The sequence below is a fragment of the Zonotrichia albicollis genome, chromosome 1, assembly GCF_047830755.1.
Source record: "Zonotrichia albicollis isolate bZonAlb1 chromosome 1, bZonAlb1.hap1, whole genome shotgun sequence".
In the NCBI taxonomy this organism is placed as follows: domain Eukaryota; kingdom Metazoa; phylum Chordata; class Aves; order Passeriformes; family Passerellidae; genus Zonotrichia; species Zonotrichia albicollis.
This window is the reverse complement of record NC_133819.1, coordinates 30,550,520-30,572,732: the sequence shown is the minus strand read 5'-3', so window position 1 is coordinate 30,572,732 and position 22,213 is coordinate 30,550,520. Positions and strand designations below refer to the sequence as shown.

General features: G+C 38.4%; 1 protein-coding gene across 13 annotated transcripts in view; it reads right to left on the bottom strand.

Annotated features, from left to right (window-relative positions):
• HDAC9 (histone deacetylase 9) overlaps positions 1–22,213 on the bottom strand; it is a 457,669-nt gene that overhangs the window by 208,852 nt on the left and 226,604 nt on the right. For 7 of the 13 annotated variants that reach the window (XM_074536959.1, XM_074536953.1, XM_074537003.1 and 4 more), the window contains 4 exons: positions 19,209–19,450; positions 18,126–18,276; positions 15,943–16,069; positions 13,960–14,081 (listed from right to left, as the gene is read on the bottom strand). In XM_074536959.1, coding sequence (XP_074393060.1) covers positions 13,960–14,081; positions 15,943–16,069; positions 18,126–18,276; positions 19,209–19,450 — 642 coding nt within the window. The remainder of the gene's footprint in view (positions 1–13,959; positions 14,082–15,942; positions 16,070–18,125; positions 18,277–19,208; positions 19,451–22,213) is intronic. The other 6 variants (XM_026798617.2, XM_026798657.2, XM_026798613.2 and 3 more) reach the window with 3 other exon arrangements.

Genomic DNA, 22,213 nt, shown 5'->3' with positions numbered 1-22,213 from the left:
GCTAAGCAATATCTCAAAACAGAGAAAGCCAAAAACTGGGGTCAGCTCTGTCTCCTATGCACACACTTAAACCCAGCCTCAAAGAAGGAGCAAGAGTTAGCAGAAAACCAAAGTGCATTATATCTGCACTCAATTCAGAATTATACCATTGGTCACTGTGGGGCAGGAACTCAATACTACACTTCTAATACGTGTCCCTTCCCTCATGTCACACTGCACACCCTTTTTTCCTTCTGTCCCACCTGTTCTTTCAGGGATGGGGAGGCTGGAAATGGTCACTGGAAGGCAAGGGGGCTGCACCTCGCTGCAGAGCTGCTGTGACCAGCAGTCCCCGCTGTCACACGCTGACCTTCATGACGTACTGCACTGCCCTCTGAACACCCTGTGCCTTAAATACATTTCAGACCAAGACACACAGGCTAGAACAACATTGGAAATCTTTAATAATAAACCTATTAACTAGAAATTTATTTTTATCACCTACTACCACTGTTAGGATGAATGGTTCTAACAATAAAATACAGATGACTTGTTTACTATCTCAGATACCATTTGCAATGAAATTGAAAATATAAAATATGATAATGGGCTATGATTACAGTATATGCTGCCATCACAGATCTCACCAGGTATGATGACATTTAAAAGAAAAGGCACTCACTCCTTTCGCACTTACATTCATTTCTATTTCTGCTATTCTGTATTTTTAAAAATGAGAATACGTCTGTACGCATTCTGTCTGTGCATCTGTGACAGATGAATGTGATACAAATCCTCTGCAACACTCACTGGAGAAATTCTTCACTCCTATGTAAATGTTTCATGCTCAGTCACAGCAATTCCCTTTCTATTTTTACCAAATTCCCATCACATTCTGCATCTGAATCCATCATATAAGAATAGAAAACAAATTTTAAAGTCAATTTATGAACCATCTGAGAAGATGCATGAGAAACAGCAACAATTTTAAAATGGAAATAATCAATTTTAATATTAAATGGCATGGAGGATAGTTATTTTAAAATTATAAAATAAACCCCACAATACAAATCAAATATAATGTTTGAAGAGTCTTTGCTTCAAATTCTGACTTTCCTGAATTTTCTCCCTGAGACACTGCCAGCTCCTAACATGGTACTTACTAGGACTCAACATCTAGCAAAATGAATTCTGGTTTCAGTGGACAAAACATACAAATTTAAGCAATTCGAGGATATCTGGTTGAATGGAAAAAAATGTGGAACTGAACACTGGTTTCTTGATTCCCAGCAGTGGCTGAGGCATTGGCTTGGGGTGGGACTGTAGAGAACACTGAACCACCCTGCTCCACAAGGCTGGGGCAGAATTATTGTTCACTGCAAGAGGTATGGATCACCAGAGCAATCCTATGTGCTTCAGTGCACTCCTAAATGAGGGCAGTAATAAGACATCTATGATTTTCAACTCTCTTCTGACAGTTAAAAAGGCAAAATTAAGTATTTTAACTTCAACTATGGAACTGTGGATTGGAATTATAAGCATGCACATGTATATACACACTGACTGCCTCAAAGCACATATGTAAGATCATTTAGAAACTGTTATAGTCCTTTAAACTCTGAAATATGATCATTAGCAATGTGAAAAAAGTGAAAATAAAATTTTCAAACCTTTTTTTTAAGATTAGATTGTTCCCATAGTATTTGCAATACTCTCAGAAAGTCTTAGTAGCAAATGGCCCAGAATTATTATAATTAATTAATTTGCCTTATGTTTCAAATGAGTATTTGGCTCAATACTTTAACTAGTGGCTCTTAGAAGTGGTTCTAGAGAGGGGTAATGTTCAAAATAACTGTTTTGCATTAACCACTCTGTAAGTAATTTTACTGTACATTATTTGCTCCTTTGCTCAGCTTAATTAATCCATTGCCAGAGCTGACTATGTTCATCTCCATGGGAAAAACTATCACATGGAGTGTCAATGCAAAAAAAGTTTTGAGGCTTAAAATTTACTCCCTAGCTTGCTGCAGAGTATTTTTCTCAAGCAGTGAGAAGTACTGTTTTTTGATACAGTAAAACCACAAAATTATTGAAAAGACCATCAGGGAATCTATATGGTGATTCAACCACGAACCAAGTCACTGGCACAGCAAGAAAATTAATGCACGTGGCTAACTTGCTATACACTAACCATCCCACTGGGAACCAGAACTCAAAACTAGATTAATTCTACCCCAGAAAGCAGACATCCTGTATCTCACCTTCCTGAGGAAAAGAGGCCTCTCTAAGTGCTGGAGGTGTGGAATGGTGTGGGTTTGCTGTGTTTGATGACTCCAGCTGTAGTGGATTGAATCATCTGACCAAGGAGACCAAATGCCACAGACAAGAGAAAAACAAGAGCACATGGCCAGGAATGTGGCCATGAGGATGAGGAACACAGCACAGCAAATTTTCATGGCAGCAGTCTGGTTGGTTGGGTTGTGAATCTAAAATCTTACTAAGAAATGTATACAGCTGATATTGGCTTAGTTGGTCTCTGTTTAGCTAACCTCTTTGCTGCACAAATCTTTGCACTTCTATTATATTTAGCATTTTGGAACAAATAATAATCAATTTACACTTGGAGAAAGTGAACACATTATTTGAAAGTGTTTTGTTGCAAAGAAAACAAAAAGACAGCTATTTTCTCTGAAGGCCATCAAAGCCCATGCCATTGTTCTCAATGGGAATCAGCTGGTACCCATTTGAGTGATCTACTTCAGAGGATTTCAGGAAAGATTAGTTGGAAATTACTTTTTTACGTAGATGTAGCATAATTTGGAATAATGAGATGTTGCAGTAATATGGATTGTTCAGTTTTATTGCTATTACCTGGCTTATTCTCTTTTTAGTGCTGGTAATTATGGACTGATGTTGATCTTTAGATTATTCTAAGTGGGAAACAGATATGAAAGACACAAAAAAGATTAGTTTAAACAACAGCAGAATATATCACAGGCAATCAAAGGATTGGTTACCTAACATTTTGCCATGACTTGTAATTGTGTCTACAGAACTATGAACTTTGGCTGTTGATGAAGGAGAAAAACAGTGTCTGCATTAATTTTCTTGTATTTTACAGTGGCTTCATAGAGGAAGAAAGAATAAAGTAACTGTACTGTTAAAAATGGGAAATATACAGGCTTCTGTGTAGGTACACAATAATTTCATCACATGAGCTATCATTGATAGGTGAAACAAACTAGTCTCTCCTAAGAAACATGATGCTCAAATACAATCAAAGAGATAGCAAAATGAGTCAGTGAAGTCACTATGTCCTATACTCCGCTCTGCTTAATATTAGCAATTTGCAAATTCTAGTATTAAATAATATAGCCTGGGGCCAGATTGCTCCCAAATGAGCTGAGGTTTTCTTGACAGGGCTTTTCTTCACTGTTTCTTTTTATTAAACATACAGAGATATTTAAGAAGAAGGAATGAAAATCCTTTTTACGCATGGGGAGAAGACACATATGAAGAGAATGTAAAAGACAATAACGCACTACTTTCTGGTTCCTGGAACACAGTAGTACTTTTGTATCAGAAGAGAGTGTGCCAGCTTCAAATCAGCATTTAATGAAGCCAGGCAGGAAATGGGGGATGGGAGAGGGTGCATAGCAAGCAGGTCCCCATCTTGAGGCTAAAGCCCTATATACAAGCCTGAAGAACAGAAAGCGAGCTTTTGTCCAGATTCCTAAAGGCTCTAAGGTGAAAGCATTTCCTTTTCCTCACAAGCAGGCTGGCTTAGAAAAGCTGTGGGACAGTCGAAGTAAATGATGCTAAATTTGGCTAAAAGGATTCCAACACCAGCATGAGCAACAGCAGCAATACTGACATCTTCCTTGAGAAAGATAAATTGTCCACGTTGCCCAGGCATCAACTGTTATCACTAAGATCCTTTTTAAAACAGCAACCTGAACTTCCCTAACATAATGAAGTCACTAGAAAAAATTAAAAACAAAAGACTTCAAGATTTTCAAGCAAATCTTCACAGGTATTCTCTATTTCTTTAGCTACAGTCTTTTTAAGCTGTGAAGAGTCATATGTACTGATTTGAATATATTCTACACTGTACTCCATGCAGGAGTTTTTTTTCTGGTTCATATCTAACAAGTATGAGTAACTGAATACAGAGTCAAGAAATCTGTTTATTCACACCACACAGATTGCTTTTTTTTTAATACTATTGTCTAGAGACTCACGTAGAGACAAAGATTTTGTGCTGCACAACACACAACCATATCACTCCATGCCTAAGATAGCTCAAAGTTACAGCACAAAATGATGATGTGTGGGTACAGGCCATCAGAACTGCAAAACAAACATTAAGATGACACTGGTTAGCACAATGGTGGTATTGCCATCACTACTGGTTTATCCTTTCTCAAGTTTCTTTCTAGCACTCTGGCAATTGAATACTTTCAAGAAGATACTGCATGTGATAACTTGGATCATGTGATAACTTGGAAATTTCTGTTGTGATTTATCTTGAAGCAGGAGAGGAAGAATTGGATAAAAACACTCTGTGAAGAGATCTTCATTTTGTCAGGTCCATTGCATAGCTCAACAGGTTCCTGGGTGCTGTGGGTTCCCAGTCATCCTGGCAATAAAAATAAATAATAAAGCAGCCTACCAGCCTATGCTATGCCAGGACCTGGAGACCAAGGAAAAAGTCAAATCCCACATTAATACTGCAACAAAACCAACCAGAACAGTCATATCTTAGGCTCCTAAGAAGCTGGTCTGAAAGCTGTGGGCTAAGGAGAAATTCCCAGTTTCCCCTACAGCTGAGAGAGGCAGAATCAAATACACAAGGTAGCCCTAAGCACCACCAGAAAGGATAAACATGAACATAATCTGGGCTTCTTCAGCAAAACTATGGTTGCAACCAAAGCCTGGCAGAAAGCCAGAGAGGCAGAGAGATACAGGTCAGCGACAAAAGCTTTTTCCAGCTTCCTCAGCTGCTTTGTGAAGAGTTGTGAATGAGTCATGAGTGACCTGGTGGTCCACAGTCTTTACAGCACATGGTTCTCACAATCATGTAACTATTCTCTGCTCTGGATGAAGTTTCTGATTGCTGCTCTGGCTTCCTGTAGGCAGCCACAGAGTGCTTCAGCCACCTCCACATGGGTATATAAAGCATAGGCAAGATGAGCCTCTTTGCCTTCATACATGACTGACTGACGTTTGCTGTAGAAGGCCATATCCCACTGGAAGACAATATTGGACAATGTAGCACGTGGACCTTCTCCCCACTGGATGACAGACTAGAAGATGCTAGTAATTTGCACGCAGTATAGTTCTGTGGGTTCAATGACTTCTCAATTCTGGTTATTGAAAATGCCACTTCTGAAAGAGTTCTAAATTAGATTAATGAGAGTGAAAGCTATTTACACATGCCCTCGAAAGCTCTTCCAAGAACTACATGGACTTGACTGCTGGGTGGTCCCAACAAGGCAGGAGAACCAGATACAGCAGTACAGGACGGAGATGCTTTGTTTTTCTGGCTTGCATCACCTAATGTGTTTTCAGGATCTACTGAAACTGTTTCCTGCACAACCATTCACTTTATTGGGAGTGCTGGTCATGTGTGAAACCCTTTAGTCCTTTGCTTTATTTTACTTCTGTAAAAGGTAGAATGCTTTATTTTTTCAGACTAAGGTAAATATCCATGCCCTAAATAAAAAAACAGGTTTAGTGAGACACATGGTAAAAGAACTAATTAGATTAGAGGGGATCTTGCAGCCCTTCTGCTCTCTTCAGGCTAAATAAACTAATTTAACAAGATCAGAAAATTTTCATTAATTTTCTAAAGCACGCTCAAAAATTAAATAGTCCCTGAAACTACTTTAAATATCTAACTTTTCTTTGTTATTCACTGTGGTTTGTATGAAACATAAAATATTTGTTTCATTATCCACGCAAACAAACATTATCTTTCTACGCATAATTTATTGAGTTAGATGTAGAAATTACTTATTGAACTGCTTGGATTTAGCCAAAATTGGAGATCTTGAATATCTGAACAGTATGATGTATTATTTCCTGTTGATATATGTTCTTTGTGCAACCTATAAGGCAAAAGAACAGATCTCTCAAAAGAATTTTTAATAAATCTGGGTTTTTAGCAAAGAAAGATCATCTCCTTGCATTTGCACCACAGGGTTCTACAGCAGTTTCAAGAAGGCCATGGTTTTACTGGGCCTTATGAATCCTTGTTACATCTCAAGTCTGCTGAAACCATGACATTTCACTACTATGTCAGGTTCATCTTAATCTTCTTAGAGGTAAAATAATATCCTTTTCCAATAATAAGCAGGGGATTAAAAAGGAACTACTACTATACTAGCTTGAACCATAGAATTAAGGAATAAGGATAGTTTAAAATTAATTTTCATCTTCTCTCCACTTCATCAAATTCTGTAATTTCATTACACCTCTATAGCACTTTCTGGAGCCTACTCATCTGAATTCTCAGGAGATGTAGAGGAGAAAAGAGGATGCTTGAATAGAGGGTATTCCTCATTTGAATCATAGTAATTCAATAAATAAATTAAGATATGCATGACTGGCAGTCCTTCTGGTTAGGTCTCCACTGGTAATTCCTACCCTTTCTTCTGGCCATCTACACCAGTCAGTTGTAGCTGGGAAGAAGTGATGGGAATACAATATCCTACTTTCTGCAAATACAGCAAATCCCACTCTTCAGTCTAAATCCTCCTCCCAAATCCACTGAATTCCAAGAAAAAAATATTCTGTTCAGTGAAGAACTGCCACAGATAATCCCCTAGCCCACAAAGTCAAGGCATTTGCTATGGTCACCATTTGACCCCTAGATACATAATCTATTTTTTATAGAATAATCATGTTCATGATTATGTTGTTCCCCAAGCCCCATAAAAGAAGGAACTAGTTCACAGGGTGCTTAAATCCATCAGATTTTAATCTAGGAAACTATCCAGCAGTGATAACTCCCTGACATCAGGCAAAAAGCACAGTCCAGTATTTCATCAACCTTCAGAAATTCATGATGAAACACCATCATCTTCTCCCCCAGTTCAACAGGGCATCAGTGTCATCAGTAAATGTGGGCTGGTTAGGTCTAGACTGCTGAATCTGGAGTTGCCCAAAGGCAACAGGGTGCCAAGAAAACAAAAGCAACCAAAACTCAGTGTATACTATCTTGCTCTCCTAGCAGATGAAAACCGTTGGCCAAGTTCTTCTCAAAAGCAGGAAGGCAATTCAGCCCCACTGAAGAAAAATAAAGATAAAATTGGCTCCAAAGTTGTTTGGACATTCAAGACACGTTTGTCTTCTTGAACTTCTGTAGGCAAGGCCAACTTTGTGAAAGCATCTCCTCATGTTAAGCAAAGTGAGAAGAAAATCCCCACGTTTGAAGTCTTAGTTGGACATCCATACCACATCTTCACAAACACACAGAATTAAAATAAATTTACTTTTAGATAGATTCTTTATGCTCTGGGATATAATTCCAGTCCCCTACAACTTAATTAGCTAAATACACAATGTAACCTTCCATCTGGTAGAGTAATTTAACAAGAATAATTGTGCACCACCATAACTCAACGAGACACTGAGGAAAACCATTGAAATGCTATTTCCTTTCCTTTGGAAGAGAATTATGTACAATTTCAGCATGCTTTGCATTTCTAACAGTTAAAGCCAACAGGGAGGTATCACTCTCATTTATATTACTTTCCCATGAGAAAATCAAAAGCAAAGTACAAAGCTTATGCCTTTGCTCATGAATGGCTCTGTAATACTCACTTGGCTTTAGCCACAACATGTTATTTGGCAGCTAAACCCCTTAATTAGAGTTGTGGGTTTGAATAGATTTTTCAGTGAAACTATGTTTTGCAGGATTTTGGAGAAGTGCAGTGTTTGCTAACCGATATCTTCTATTTTGGATGATCCCATACCATGTGATTTCCACTTTTCACTTCTCCGTTTTTCATCTTTAGATGTTCTTCTTTACTTTTCTAAAAGTTTTCAACTGTCCCTGCTCTAGATACAGTGGAAGAAAATTCCTAGACCCACTGAAATCAAACAGGACAGTTGCTACAGACTTCAAAGAGTCTCAAATTTTATATGCAGTATTTTGTAACTTATTTATCCAGAGGGAATAAGCTTTGAAATACCCATTAAAACATTCCACTTTGTTTTCAATGGACATTATGCTCTTAAAATGCTTTAGATTTTAGGACTGCTCCCTGTTGCTTATTGAAGGGGTTTCTTTAGGTTCAAAAGTCAAAAAGGTGTCTAGTATCTGATTACTTGCTTATCAAAAAGTTATGCAAGGCATTTCTTAATGCTAATTTACAAAGCAGTTTTGAAAACATACACAGTGTAAGAAAGCTTTTATGTACTCACATGAAGCAGAACTTCCTAATTCAATTTTGGTTATATACTGGTCAGTAAAAGATTTAAGACAGTATTTTGATCAAGATTGTTTCATTAGTTTCATTTGAAAAAGGGTTGGTAGTGTTGTAGAATAATTACTGGCAAAACAGAACATGACATATATACACAGAGTGGGATATTTGCTAAAAACAAAAGACATTGAATCTGGAAACTAAGCAATGTTTTTACTCACTCACACTTTCTGCAATTAAAAATGAGTGTTAAATAAAATGCATTAGAGGAATAACCTTCCACTGATGGAAAGACTATGATGGTCTCCATGAGAATCATTCTGGTGAGGACTCCTGTTGAACCCTGGTGCAGGCCCTGGCAGCCTTCATGATACCAAAGCACACCTACACTAGTTCTATTCTCTTTGACAGTGTCATTAAGCCCACCCTAGCACTTGTCTTTATTTAGTTTTAAGATATCTCAAATAAATTCTCCTCTAACTTGAGCTCAATCAGAATGAGAGGACATCCTTCCTCAGCCCCAGCTCTGATGGGCTGGAGACAAGAGCAACCCCACACTGTAGCTACAACCCCATCACATTTCCTTGGAGCTGCTGGCTCCCAGGGTCTGGACACCAGCTCTGCCTGTTCATTACGTGAATCTGGGAGCTTTGCCTCCAATTCACTCTGCAATTGCAACTGGAAGCTTCTTCTCTTTCTAAAAATTTCTACTACTAATTACATGCTCTGAAGTTATTGATACTGAATTTGGGAAGGCTGAAAATGTTTGGTGAGGAGGAGTCAAGTTCAGGGTACCTTTCCTCCTTCTCACTGGGATAAGTACTGATTTCTTCTGAGCACATTATCTATTCCAAATTTGTTGAGATGGTTCACCAGCCCAGGAAAACATGGAGTCTGGAGAGGCAGGAATGCTTAGCATCCCTGGAAAATGGGATAAAATTAGGAGAATCATATGTTTGCCTCATTTCCCGCTTCAATAAACAAAGTGCCTCTCCCATTTATTGTTCTTGCTCATAAATTCAGAGAAAAATAGCACTTCTCTCCACTGAGATGGACTTCCTCAATTTGGCAGACATGGTAATTGAGGGTTTGGGATACTCCAAGGTTGTATTTTTAAAAATAAAAACCAAAAGAAATCCAGCTTTTTTCATATACTGTTACATCACAAAAGAATGTTTTTCCTAGAAAATGCAAACAGAAGTAAAATTTGGTGGCACAAAAGGGGGAAGGAGAAAAACCTTCACACACAAAATGCTTTTCTTCTGATCTTCAACTGCCACAGTAAATTAAGGAGTCACTAAGTGCACAAAGAACAGTAAGGAAATATTCTAATTAATTTCTTTTCTTAAAAATTACGTCTGCTGAGTTCTCATTCAGGAATCTTTCATTCTCATTTACACAAGAGCTACACTGTTATTCTACTGCCTAATCAGGTTAATTTAATATGGGTTTTACAGAGTGATCTTCACGGCTGTGCAGGGCAAACTTCTTCCTCTCTTTCATCACAATATTAAACAATCCTTCATCTCCTCTTTTTTCCTGTATGGAATTGCACAACTTCTCCCATCCAAGGAAGAAGGAACCTCGTACTATTTGTTATTTAAAAAAACCCCTATGCTACGTTTCCATTGAATATGCTTCCAATTTTTGGAAAGTGAGCTACAAACATCTTCTCAAATTGTTACACTGTGAGAGATCTTCAGATCCCTAAGCACAACGCAAGCTGTAAGCCTACAACTCCATCTGCAAAGAAAGATTCAACTGGCACAAAATCAAAATAAATAGAAATACTGATTGACATTCCCATTCTTCCATGATTGTGCTAAGCTCAGGAAAGAAAAACCAGTTCATACTTGATATGATGATGTCCCCAGGAATTTCTTCCAAAAAAAGAAACAAAATGCAGAAATTCCATCTACAGCACCATTAAAAAAAGTACACAGCTTCGGCCAGAGAGCCAACCCTTGCTGGAACTTACTGGCTTTTGCTGGTTTGTATCAACACTTGCATACAAAAAATGAAATTTTAAAGACTGGAGAAAGTGCAAATATTTGGGCATTTGCCAGAATTTCTGCATTTTGAAAAGGTAAAAGAAAAAATAGAAAAAATAATTCTTTGAAAAGCTCTTCTACCCTACCAACCCATATTTTTTGTTGTGCATCTTCATCAAGAGGATAATATTTTCCTGGACATCCTGGACAGATAGTCACAGAATAGAGGAGCTCACCAAGCAAAAGTTCCCCTTATTAAATGATCAGATTTTCAAAAGTACATGGCTCCCATCAGAGCTCTTAAAACAGTCAGTATGAATTTCAGAAGTGTTCAGTAATAGGGAGGTATTTTCGTACCTCTCTGGGTAATTTAGACACATTAGTCTCATTGAAAGTTAATGAGCCATGTGCTGCTCAAGCTTTTGGTTGCTCTGCAGAAAACACATTACAGCTAGTAACCATGGTGCAAGTTTTGGGGATTTTGAAAATTTGATCTTATGCTGTTTACACTAAATTCTGCTCATAGCTACAGATGTGTAGCTTCTCATAGTGTATTTATCTATCCAGTGAAGCAATAGCTCCCCTTGCTCTACTCTTTTCAAAGTCTGTCAACACCAAGCATCTGAATGCAGCTGTGCAAAGAGTTGCATACCCTGGCCTCTAGCCCCTAGGACAGTCCCAATCCTCCATGCAGCTAAACTTTCTGAAGCCCACTGCTGACAACCTTTGCTGCATCTTGTACAGAAAGGAACAATCCAGATGGCTGAGACTTGTTGACTAACCACAGTCACTGCACCAGGATGTTAACTCTGGTATCTAAACACTGACAGAGCAAGACTCTTAAATCTTTTCCTAGTTATCTAAGCATTCCACCATTCTAGATACTAGAAGTGTAAAAGCTGCAGAAAATATTTTCCTTTGTACCATTCTTTAAGAATTAATTTTTAGAAGATTAAAAAGGAGATGTCAGTTCAGGACTAATTAAGCAAAGATTAAATGTATTACTGAACAAGAAAGTAAGCAAGCAAAATTCATGATTTACTATGCTTGTGTTTAAGGGAACACTTGGTGTTCCCTTAGCACTGAAAAACACATTAGGATGTCAGGGAAGAATCATTCAGCCTTGTTTCCCATTAAATCTGATCTCAGAGTACCTGATTCAATCAGAGTTATCTTACAAGAGCATTTTAACAACCTTGGAGACGAGAAATATACCTCTGTATCTTGTATTATAAAGACTAAAAAAAAAAAGGTAACCTAAAAGGCAAAACAAAGTTGTAATTAAAAGTCACAACAGGTATTCCTTTCTTAAGACTGAAAGGAATGTGGGGTCTGCTTTCATATGAATTGCTGACTTCACGCAGGTTCAGCACCACAGAGGGTTTGCCAGGAGCCAGTGGCAATAAGAGTTCATAGCCTAAAGGGAAGGAAAAGAGGTTCACCCCTCATGGCAAAGGTCAGATTTCTGCAGGCTTACAGCCTGTCCATATACATGAGTGTTCGTGGGACACCTTTGTCTAGTAAGGTCCCGTGAGGATGGCACAGGCTCCACAATGTCCCCTCTGCCTGGAGGATGGCCTAGAGCCACCCAGAGCAGTTTGGGGTCATTTGACTTGTGTCGATTTGGTTCCTGTTGCTTTTACACTCAGCCTGATGAACAATCATTGAAAACTTTGTGGGGATGTTGCTAAGACTGGAATTAAACATCTCTAGCACACAGAGAGACTGGATGTGTAAACAGGATATTAACAGTTGCTATTTTCACGGATATGGAGAGATATCAAATATCCTCTGTGGGTAACATACAACATGCTGTACACTTCATTATATTTGCTTATCAGAATCACTATGTCAATGTCATAGAAATGTTTATATTAATGATTATATTAGTATTTGTCTATTTATTCAGTAGATATCTTTTCAGAGAGTCATCATGTCCTTTGTTCAATTTTGGAACTGATGCACTGCATGCCCAAATATTTGGAATAACATATAGAAAACATCTGGATTTAATTATATTATAGTCCTCTTATGCAGACAATGGGAATTGAATTAAGGAATATTTTGAAACCCCCACAGAGATATAAAAGTATTAGCAGCTGCACGAGAACTTTACTGTTACAAAGTCTGAAAATGTTTTGTTTTACAGATCAACAGGCTGACACATCATAAATATCAATCATAATGTTTAAGATACATAGACATGGAAGAAAAATTAAAGCTTGCATTTCAAATACATGTAGATGAATTAATAGCATTTAGAAGATGCAAAATGCATCCTTTTGTTCAAAAAATGAAAATGTATAATCTATTGGCATAGAAAATATATGTTGTATGGTGGTATTAAACAGAGAACCACATAAGGGCCTATTATGTTGAACAGCCTGAACAAGATTTTATAGAATCTTGTTATATTGCCACCATACTGTACAAAGGATAATTCAGCTAGAATAAATTAGCATTTTGCTTTTCATGCTTCCATTCCTTTGAAAATATTTGGGGATATAATATGAGCTTAGAGAGTCTGCCCAAAAGTATTAGATACAGGCTGGATTTTCTCTCTGAATATCTTCTGGTTCCAAATGCCACTTCTTTTCAAGTCAGTTTTGCAGTTAGTTTTCAATCTCCCAGTGGCAAAATCGCATTCAAAGGCTGTTAGCACTGTAGGGGGTCAGACTTTCTCTCTGAACGTAACTATATCACTCAACAGCAGACTCATGCAATAAGAGATCTAATGTTTTCTTTTCCTTTTCCCCCCTCCTCTGAGTGTCTCCCTGCATTCCTGGATACCAGGCACTGCACCAAGGTCCTGAGGCAACAGCCACATGGACTCCACTGCCATTCTGGCTTTTTTTTATGGTGCAGAAAAAGCTAAGTCTACATTTCACCTGCTGTCAAGATAATATATTCAATTTTTAGATCTTCTAAAATACTCTAAAACCTTCAAAAGAACATTTTCTATGTGTCAGAGGAGATGTAAATTGTACACAGCACAGTGCTGGTAATGGCAAGGTCACGGATTGGATCCCCATATGGGCTATTCACTGAAGTGTGGGACTCCATGATCCTTCTGAGTCTCTTCCAGCTCAGAATATTCTATGATACACATACAAATGCTGACAATCAATGACTAAAAATATAATATTAATCCAATTCCTCCTCTTTCCATTATTTCCCCTCAAAATGCCCTGAAAGACATTGTCTAAAAGCAGAATACCATCTGAAGATAGATACTTTATCTACCAAGCAGGGCAGAGATAGATATTAAAGCTAGAAGAAAGGCAAAGAAAATAAAGATCCATGAAATGATGATCTGTTTAGAAACAAAATTTATCAGAACTGAAGCCTGCACTAGCGTCAACACTGGGAAACACCAACTCTTGGTACCATGTGGCCAGGCTGACCTTGAAAATATGCAGTCTGGATCTTTGAACTTACTCATGGCATCATCTTGAACTTATGGAATATGATATATACCTTGCTGATGGACAGCCTGGTTAAAATAAAGGGTGGGAGAATTGCTGGGCAAGGGGCTCGAATAAACGACGCTAACTCACCTGTTTTACGAAGTGGAAAATCATCCTTCGCATCCTGTGCTCCTGGTAAAGTATATTTGTATGGTGGCGAGGCCCCGCTCAGGGGTGGAGAGCTTTGATCCAGTGAGGTATGGTGGGCAGCCCTGCAGCAGACACAGAGGTCACAAATTAGCTGTCACTGAGGTGACCAGCAGTAACTATCCCCACATGTTGTACACGACTCAGCTGTGTTTATGTTCTTGTCCCTCTAAGTGTGCACAAACCACAGGCTCATGTAACCAATTTCACTCTTACAGTAAGTTATGGAACTCCTTGGGATTCCCAAAAACACATTTTTTGCACTCATTACAGAAGTCACATAGGATAAGATTCATGCTGATTTACAGACAAGGTCTGTCTCCAGTTTGGGGAATTGACCATTTCAGGTGGTTGCTTTTTAATATGAATCAGCTGACACACAGCAAAAGCCACTTAAGGCTTGTTTATCACGTACAAATAGATGTATATTGATCAAACCTTCTCTATCAAAATGTGGGGAATTTCCAGGGCAGGAGGGTTTGTATACAATAACCCGAAATATTGAATTATTATCTCTTGGATAATAATTCCTCCCCAAAATTATTTAGTGGACAAGGTAAATGAAAACTTGAATTTAAGTTCAATTTGTAAATTTTGTGAGCACACCACTAGCATACAGCACTCATGTCAGCAGAGAAGCTTCAAGTTGAAGAGTGTTTTCTGTCAACTGCTGGATGATAGAAATAATGTGGGCAGAGATTTCTGAACAACCACGCAGAAATTGCATCATGTGGCTCAGAAACAGGGGTTGGGTTTTTTGTTTTTTATCTTGAGAGGGAGAGAGATAAAGGAGAAAAACTTTCAGACTTTGTGTTTATCTAAACATTATTTTACTTGGCCTTTTACAGACTCTGCTTGTCTTTCCAATGCAGTGTGGTTAATCAGTAATATGTCTCTGTCATGAGAGGAAGTACTACTTTCTGTAGGGTAGGAGAAGGCATCCTTTGAGCTCCTCATACTCAGCCATCTGAGGCTCAGATTATTAGTCCAAAAATCTTACATGTTCAAGAAACTTTTACACGTTATTTAGAAGGAAAAAATTAATTAATTACTGTATCTCCACCAAACACAATGTAACTTTATATAAAGTCATTTCACCAAAATGCTCTGGTTAGCTCAGAATGCAAACTCCTAAGGCCAAACTTCAGCAATCCATTTTAAAAAGAGTAAGTAAAAGATGGAAATCTAGTGTACCATATGCACTTCTGCTTGTCTTATTGGAGGTCAATGCAGGCATGACATTTGAGTCTTTTAGAAATGCAGACAGAGTTCATTTTGTTGGATTCATTTATGTGGGGAGTAAAAACTGCAAAACTGTAAACTTTTAACATGTCAATAGACCATTTGAAGGACTCATCACTTGCTTCCATGGTCTAAGGAGATTCTTGTCAAGGACAAGCTATCATAAGAATATGCAGTCTGGATACTAAAATCCTGAGTCAGAAAAGTGAAATGAACACAGTCTTTCTCAAAATCCTTGTGAATTACTAATGTCGTTCAAGCAACTTCACTGGAAGCAAAGCAGCATCTCTTCAAGAGGAAATGTTTTGTGATCGATTCAAAATCCAAATAAGACAAACACAAAGTTGTTTTAACTGCAAAAAATTAAGATACTTGGAAAAATGACAGGTATGGTTGTAAAATTCGTGATAGCAACAGCTATAGATGCTACAGATGAAGCAGCTGAAATAAAAACAATTATATAGATTTTTGATAGAGTCTTGTTCTGTATAGTTCTCATCACTGAGCACCAAATACTCCTCAGTTCAACCAGAAATGTAACACTTCTGGCTTTTTGCTAATCTTTGGGTGGAACTGCAGCCTTGCTCTGGAGGCAGACTCTCAACACCCCTGCTGGAAAAGCATTCTGCCAAGTTTTAGCTGATACCTCAACAAGACAAGGAAGCAGCTTAATACTGAACATACGTGTACCAGAGCTTGGGGTGACGGCTCATGGAATGATTCTTCCCATTTGCTGGAGAGTCTTTTGTAGCTGATTTACTTAACAGGAACTCCTGAAGTTTCTGCTTCACTTCTGTACTGGCCACTGCCCCTAAAAAATAGAGAGTTAAATGCATCTTATATCTTTAGTTTAAAAAAATTGCCTTTTTAAAGAAAACAAACCCCAAAAAAGAGTCTGTGCCTTATTGCTGTAAGTTTTGCAAACCATAAACTAACTATTGGTAGAAAAATTCAAAATGAGATAACATTTGGATTAAATGCTTGTCTGTGGAAGCCTGAAGCTGGCCATGACCCAAAAATCCAGTGAAGTCATAAGGAATATTTCAACAGTAGATGAGGCCATTTATCCAGGGCCAGATGTATCTAAAGAATTTAAATTATTTCCTGATAGTTTCCAACAATCTGAATACAGAACCAGCAATAGAACTAAAAAGACAGTAACAAAAGCTCAGTTTGAATTTTTAGTAATGAATGTTTTTTCTTCTAATAAAGTACTAGTAGTAACACAGCAAAACTGTCCTCTGAACACTGTCTTGGTTACAAACAGAACACTGCAGAAAGAGCCAGTAGTGATTCTTTTAATTGTAGCCCCTCAAGAGCCTCTATGTGCAAAGTCTGGAAGACAGGAGACACTGCATTTTGGCCTCTCTTGGTGGCCAGCTCAATAGAGAACAAAAAGTAGAGCATGTCATTGTAAGGTTAAACTGCCAAGCTTGCCAAAATAGTGTTCATTAAGAAAAAAATATGAAAACCAAAAATATTTTGGTTTTCAATAATCAGAGACAAAAAAAGGGATGAAACCTCATTTCTTTCAAAGGTGCAGCACTAAGACATATTTGATACTCTTAAGTATTTTTGGTTACCCAACCCTGACACAACACAGCTGAGATGCTGAGCATGTCCCATGTGACCCATTGTCCACAAAATACCTCTACTACTGCTCTGCTTCATACTCCAACTCCCCTGCCCACACCTCCCTTCCCTCCTCTACTCATTAAAAAGATCATCACCACCAACAAACTCTGGGGCTGGGGCTGGGCCTGGAGGGGTCACAAGCTTCTTGGCTGGCTGTTACATCCTGAGCAGCCACCCAGCAAGCTCAAACTGAGAAGGGAACCACTGAGGTCACATCTCTGCTCTTCCTCTGGCAGGAGCACTAATAAAGCCTAACTGTTCATATGGAGGATAATTTTTTTTATACTACTTAGAGGAATCTTTTGTTCCTGCAGTTTCCACACCCTCACATTTCTAGGTCAATAAGATGGAAACTTTTTTATGGGCTCATTCTTCTCTAAAGTACTAGGAGCACCATGGACACCCTAATCTCTAAAGCCTATGACATGGTACACCTACAGCTGTTGAAGTGTTATCTTTTTCCATCCAAGGAAAAAAAGCTCTTTTCTGCTTCAGTCTTTGTCAGTTAATTCTTGTGCTCATTTACTAGGGCAAGTAACAGTATCTGATTGTGGCAGCTTCATTTTGAATATCTTCATACTGTACTTCAACCTGATTTTCCAACTGACCTCACTAAAGAGAATTATTTGTATCTGTCTCCCTCTAGTGAGCACCATATCCTATCAAACCTTTATAGTTATTCTCTTTATAGCTATAAAAGCTAGAAAAAACTCTTGGTTATGCCTCAAGAAATGTCATCAAGAACAAACACAAGATAGTTTGAAAAAGTCCTAGCAAAATATTTAAAAGATTCATCCTAAGATATTCTTAAATATTTCATTTTATTTTCAGTCTTGAAACAAATCTCAGCAACTTATTTAAATTTTTGCTGTTTTGTAGTGCTTTCTGTATTGAGAAATAAGTTCTTCAGAAAGTTCTCATGTGAAGCTTTATTCTTTCAAATTTTCTCATTTTCTATACAAAGAGTTTGACTCTTGAGATGCGTATCTGCGAGTCTGTCAAGCTGTGCTTTCCTGCAGTCTTCCAAGTCTGCACACAAACCAGAAATGTGTTTCTGTGGGTGCAGTGGGTGGCCCTGCCCTTCTCAAAGCACAGTCTTGACTTCTCGACCCGCGTAATTCACACAGGAATAGGCTTCCTTCAGGTTCCTGTTCATAGTTCATTTTGGCTGGGAGAATGCAAAGGGGAATAAATTCATTTCTTATTAGGATTCATGGTACATTGGCTCTTACTTTCTCGTCCTCTTTCTTTGCCTCGGAGGGGAGGAAGCTGTTGCTCCCTGCGATGCCTCTCCAGTTCCTGCTCTTGTCTCTGCTGCTCCAGTTTCTGCTCTTTTTCAAGGAGTTCTTGCTGTTGTTTAATGGCTAGTAGTTCCTGTTGTAACTTGCACAGAACAAAAAGACATGAGAAAGTGCAGCTTGCAATGTTTTCTAGGTCAGTCCAGGTTAAACAATCCCCTTGAGTAACTGAGGATCAGTGCTTGCTTTTATGCTTATACTTTTTTTCATCTTTTCACTGACTTTTGAGCGGCATAGTGCATTACTGGCTGTCACCAAACTGGACTCTAGTATCAGGTAGCAGCCTGCTGCTCTGGTTTCACTTCTTTCTCTTTTGGCAAAGATGCCTGGAAACTTCACATAGCTCTTTGCCTGTGCATCACCTAACTCTGGTTGCTGTGCTCTGCTGCATTTGTCAGCTCTGTCAAGTGGAAGCTTAGCACAGCAGCACAATGGCAAGTAGATAAGAGTGGAAAAAATGAAATGAAAGGCAAGATCATAAATTCCCAGTCAAAATCCATTACAGCAATCCTGCCATAGTGCATGCAATCACATAAATAATTTTCTTTTTGTATTATATGAGGAAGCTCAGAGAAGAGTAAAAACACAACACCATTGGGGTCTGCCTCCATTTTACAAATGCAAATATTATGCACTTCGCTATCAATTTGATTTGTGGTCAAAAACTCAGTAGCCCAAAAAAGCAGTGCATTAATATACTGAAAACAGTATATACCAAAAAACCGGGCACACTGAAGTTCAGCTGAAAATCCAGGTTGTAAAATAGGTAGTTCTGTCATTGGTGGATGTGGTGGCTTCATGAGCTCAGTGATTCTCACAGTATTGCCTTGGTCTGCTGTGAGCAGTCACTGCCAACAGTTTTGCTTTAAAAGGCTTTTGTCACCCCAATACAGAGAAAAGAGCACTCAAACACCAGCTCTCAGTCACAGCAAGCCTTTCAGCCATGTTCCCTTTCTGCGTCTGCTAAGTATATTGATTTTGCAGATAAAGCAAGGGACAAATGAATAATGTTGCTACCTTAATGTGCTCCTGGAGCTGGGCCTGATGCTGGCGGGTCAGGTTTTCATGCTGCTTCTGGAACTCTGCAATGAGCAGCTGTTTCTGAATCTGCTGCTGCTGCTGGATCAGGAGCAGCTCCTGCTGTAGCTGCTTTTCGCGCATAATGGGGTCCACCATGGGAACCATCATCCTGAGATCCGTCCGCAGGTCTAACGGGGAGATCGGCTCCAGCCCCACGGGAACCTCCGACTTCACATCCACTGGGGGAACAGAACAACAAAACATAGACATGGTAAATACAACAGGAGAAGGAGAACAGAGAGCATTCCTACAGGGAAAAAGACCCGTTTCACTCAAAGACTGTTTCCATGTACAGACCTTTCAAAACATTTAACGCAATCTATGCTGTATGCAATCTTCAGCACTTCCTTTCCATTCTCTGCAAAATTACTCCCAGATTAATATTCTGCTAAGCAGGTTAACACACAACGCAGGTTCTAAAACCATGGAGCAATATTTAGTGAAAATCTCCTAGGCACTATTGATGCTACACAATAAACACTCAGGGCTCTTGCTCAGCATAAGATGAAGGCATTGCAGTTCCCGCTGCACTGCAAGAGATTTTGAAAAGCTAATAGGTAGATTTTTCTGAGAATACTGTTACACATGAAAAGCTACTCAGTGCTACATGGCTACTGCATATAAATATACCCGGCAAACACAGAGGAATAATGTATAACATGGGGCAATAATTTGACACACAAAATGACAAGTTTTAATACAGCTTTTGGGAAAGTGAGCACCATGCATAGCACACTATATATAGGCCTGTAAGAAAATAAATTACTTCAAATTGTTGTAGTGATGCTACAAATTCTTAATCCAGCATTAAACTACTTAATGGAGGATCCTGTATCCTCTATCTCCTAATTTAGATCAAAGGGACTAAAAGACAGAAAAACAGAGAGATTTGACCACTTTCACTACAATACCTATAAAGTATTTTCCTGATTTCAGTATTGTCCTGATTTTCGCATCAAGTGAAGAGAGTGAGAGTAACTTTATCTTTTTCAAAAGAACAAAAGACTATCAAGCAGCATATCTACAAGAGGAAAATAAATAGCAGCTGAAGGTCTCTGCTAAAGCCCAGCAGTTCTGATTCCATCCACAAGAGGACAGTGAAACACAAACACATTCACCCTAGTTCCTATTCCTCCACTATCTTCATTGGAAAATAAGATTATTAACTGAAAACAAACATGCTGTCGGAAATGATTTGGGAACAAGATTTTAAGCATATTTTCTCCTTTTTCTCTGCTGCAGCTGTATGTGTTTCCAGGAGAAAACCAAAACGAAACAGAAATATTCTAGTAAGCAGAGACAGCAAAATTGAAGCAGCAAAAGTTGAAACTGCAACAAATGGAGAGGACTGAATTCTAACTGTATGATCATTGGTAAAATGAACTATTAGTAAAAGATTTTATAAAAATAAGGGAAAAGGCATCAAATCTTTTCTACTGATCACAATTTTTTTATTCTCAAAATTCTGAAAACATACACTTTTCTGGGCCTCTTTAAAAAATCCTAATAACTGTGATTGTAAACCTCACAGCATAATTTGGCTTCTTAACCCACTATCCCAACAGAATGATTGTGTCTAAGTGCTTACTTTTGTTCTGAGACTAATCACTAAATTATAAAAAATCACCTTTAACTTACAAAAACTACTCTTGATTATAAATAATTGCCACCGACCAAGAGAAATGGACAGGCAAACCCCCAGCCTTTCATCCCATTTATTCAGCAGCAATCCACATTCCATTTGTCTAGACTAAATATAGCCGCGTTTATACAAGAAATCAATAGTGCTTGCAGAGAGCAGAGCAAAGACATGAATATTTCATCAAACCCGGAGAGAAATGGCAATCAGCAAACTGACAGCAAACCGTGTAGGCTGACTGCCCCGCCAGATAAGTCTCCTGTACTTGGACAATGGCTCATTGCCTGCAAGTCACAATCTTATCATCAGCACACTTCTATTTTTAACATTAATTGCATTGTAGGTGACAAAGGTTTATCATGTTTAAAGGGGAGAGATGGATTTTCTTACATCTTCTGTGACAGGATAATAAGCCTTACTAGGAGCAGTAACTGGAGCTCAGCAAACCCTGCAGGGTCTGGTTCACAATAGTGTTTGCAAACTGAGCCCCGCAGGGTTTGGTTCACAATAGTGTTTGCAAACTGAACCCTGCAGCTTGTTTTGCAGATACTAGCTGAAAATCAACCTCTGCAGATCTGCATGGTGATTCAGGCTGATTATACTTCCCATCTTGGACCAGCATCGCATTTCTTCATTTTCAGAGAACGTAGCATGAGGGGAGGCCTTCAGATTTTTTTAACAATGGAAATTTCCTTTCACTATTAGTAAAACCTGCAACTGAAACCAGGCTCAGTTTGGCAAGCTACACATTTTCTAGAATTTTCACACACTCAAATAATAAATTTAGTACAGAAATATCTACTTCATCAAGTTGACCTTAACCTCATTCCTTAATGTGAGAGAAAACAAATATTAGGGTAGTTCTAGACTTGAATCCATAGAAATCAATACATAATATTTAATATAATTTCAGTGCCAAAGTTTACCCACAAATAAAGAAAACATTTATTTCCTGGCATAAATATTGCTAACAGTAAGGCTATCACCAATACTTCTAATAACTGCTAACATAGCATATAGTAACTTTTAGAGATAATTACTGTCTTAAAACTGAACTAAGTAATAATCAACTTCATCAATGAAATTATTCTAAACAAGTAACTGCAGGATCACCAATCAAACTGAATGGTTTGCTACTGTCTGTTTCACAGTCCTAATGCCACATGCCCTTTACATTCTTACTTGTTACTAGCTGACAAGAAAGACACAAAGCAGCTCCGTGGAGCTACGTCAGTGTGAAAAATGTGTAATGGAGCAGAGAATCAGAATCAGTGTCTTTAAAAGCTTTGACTTTTAGCTGAAG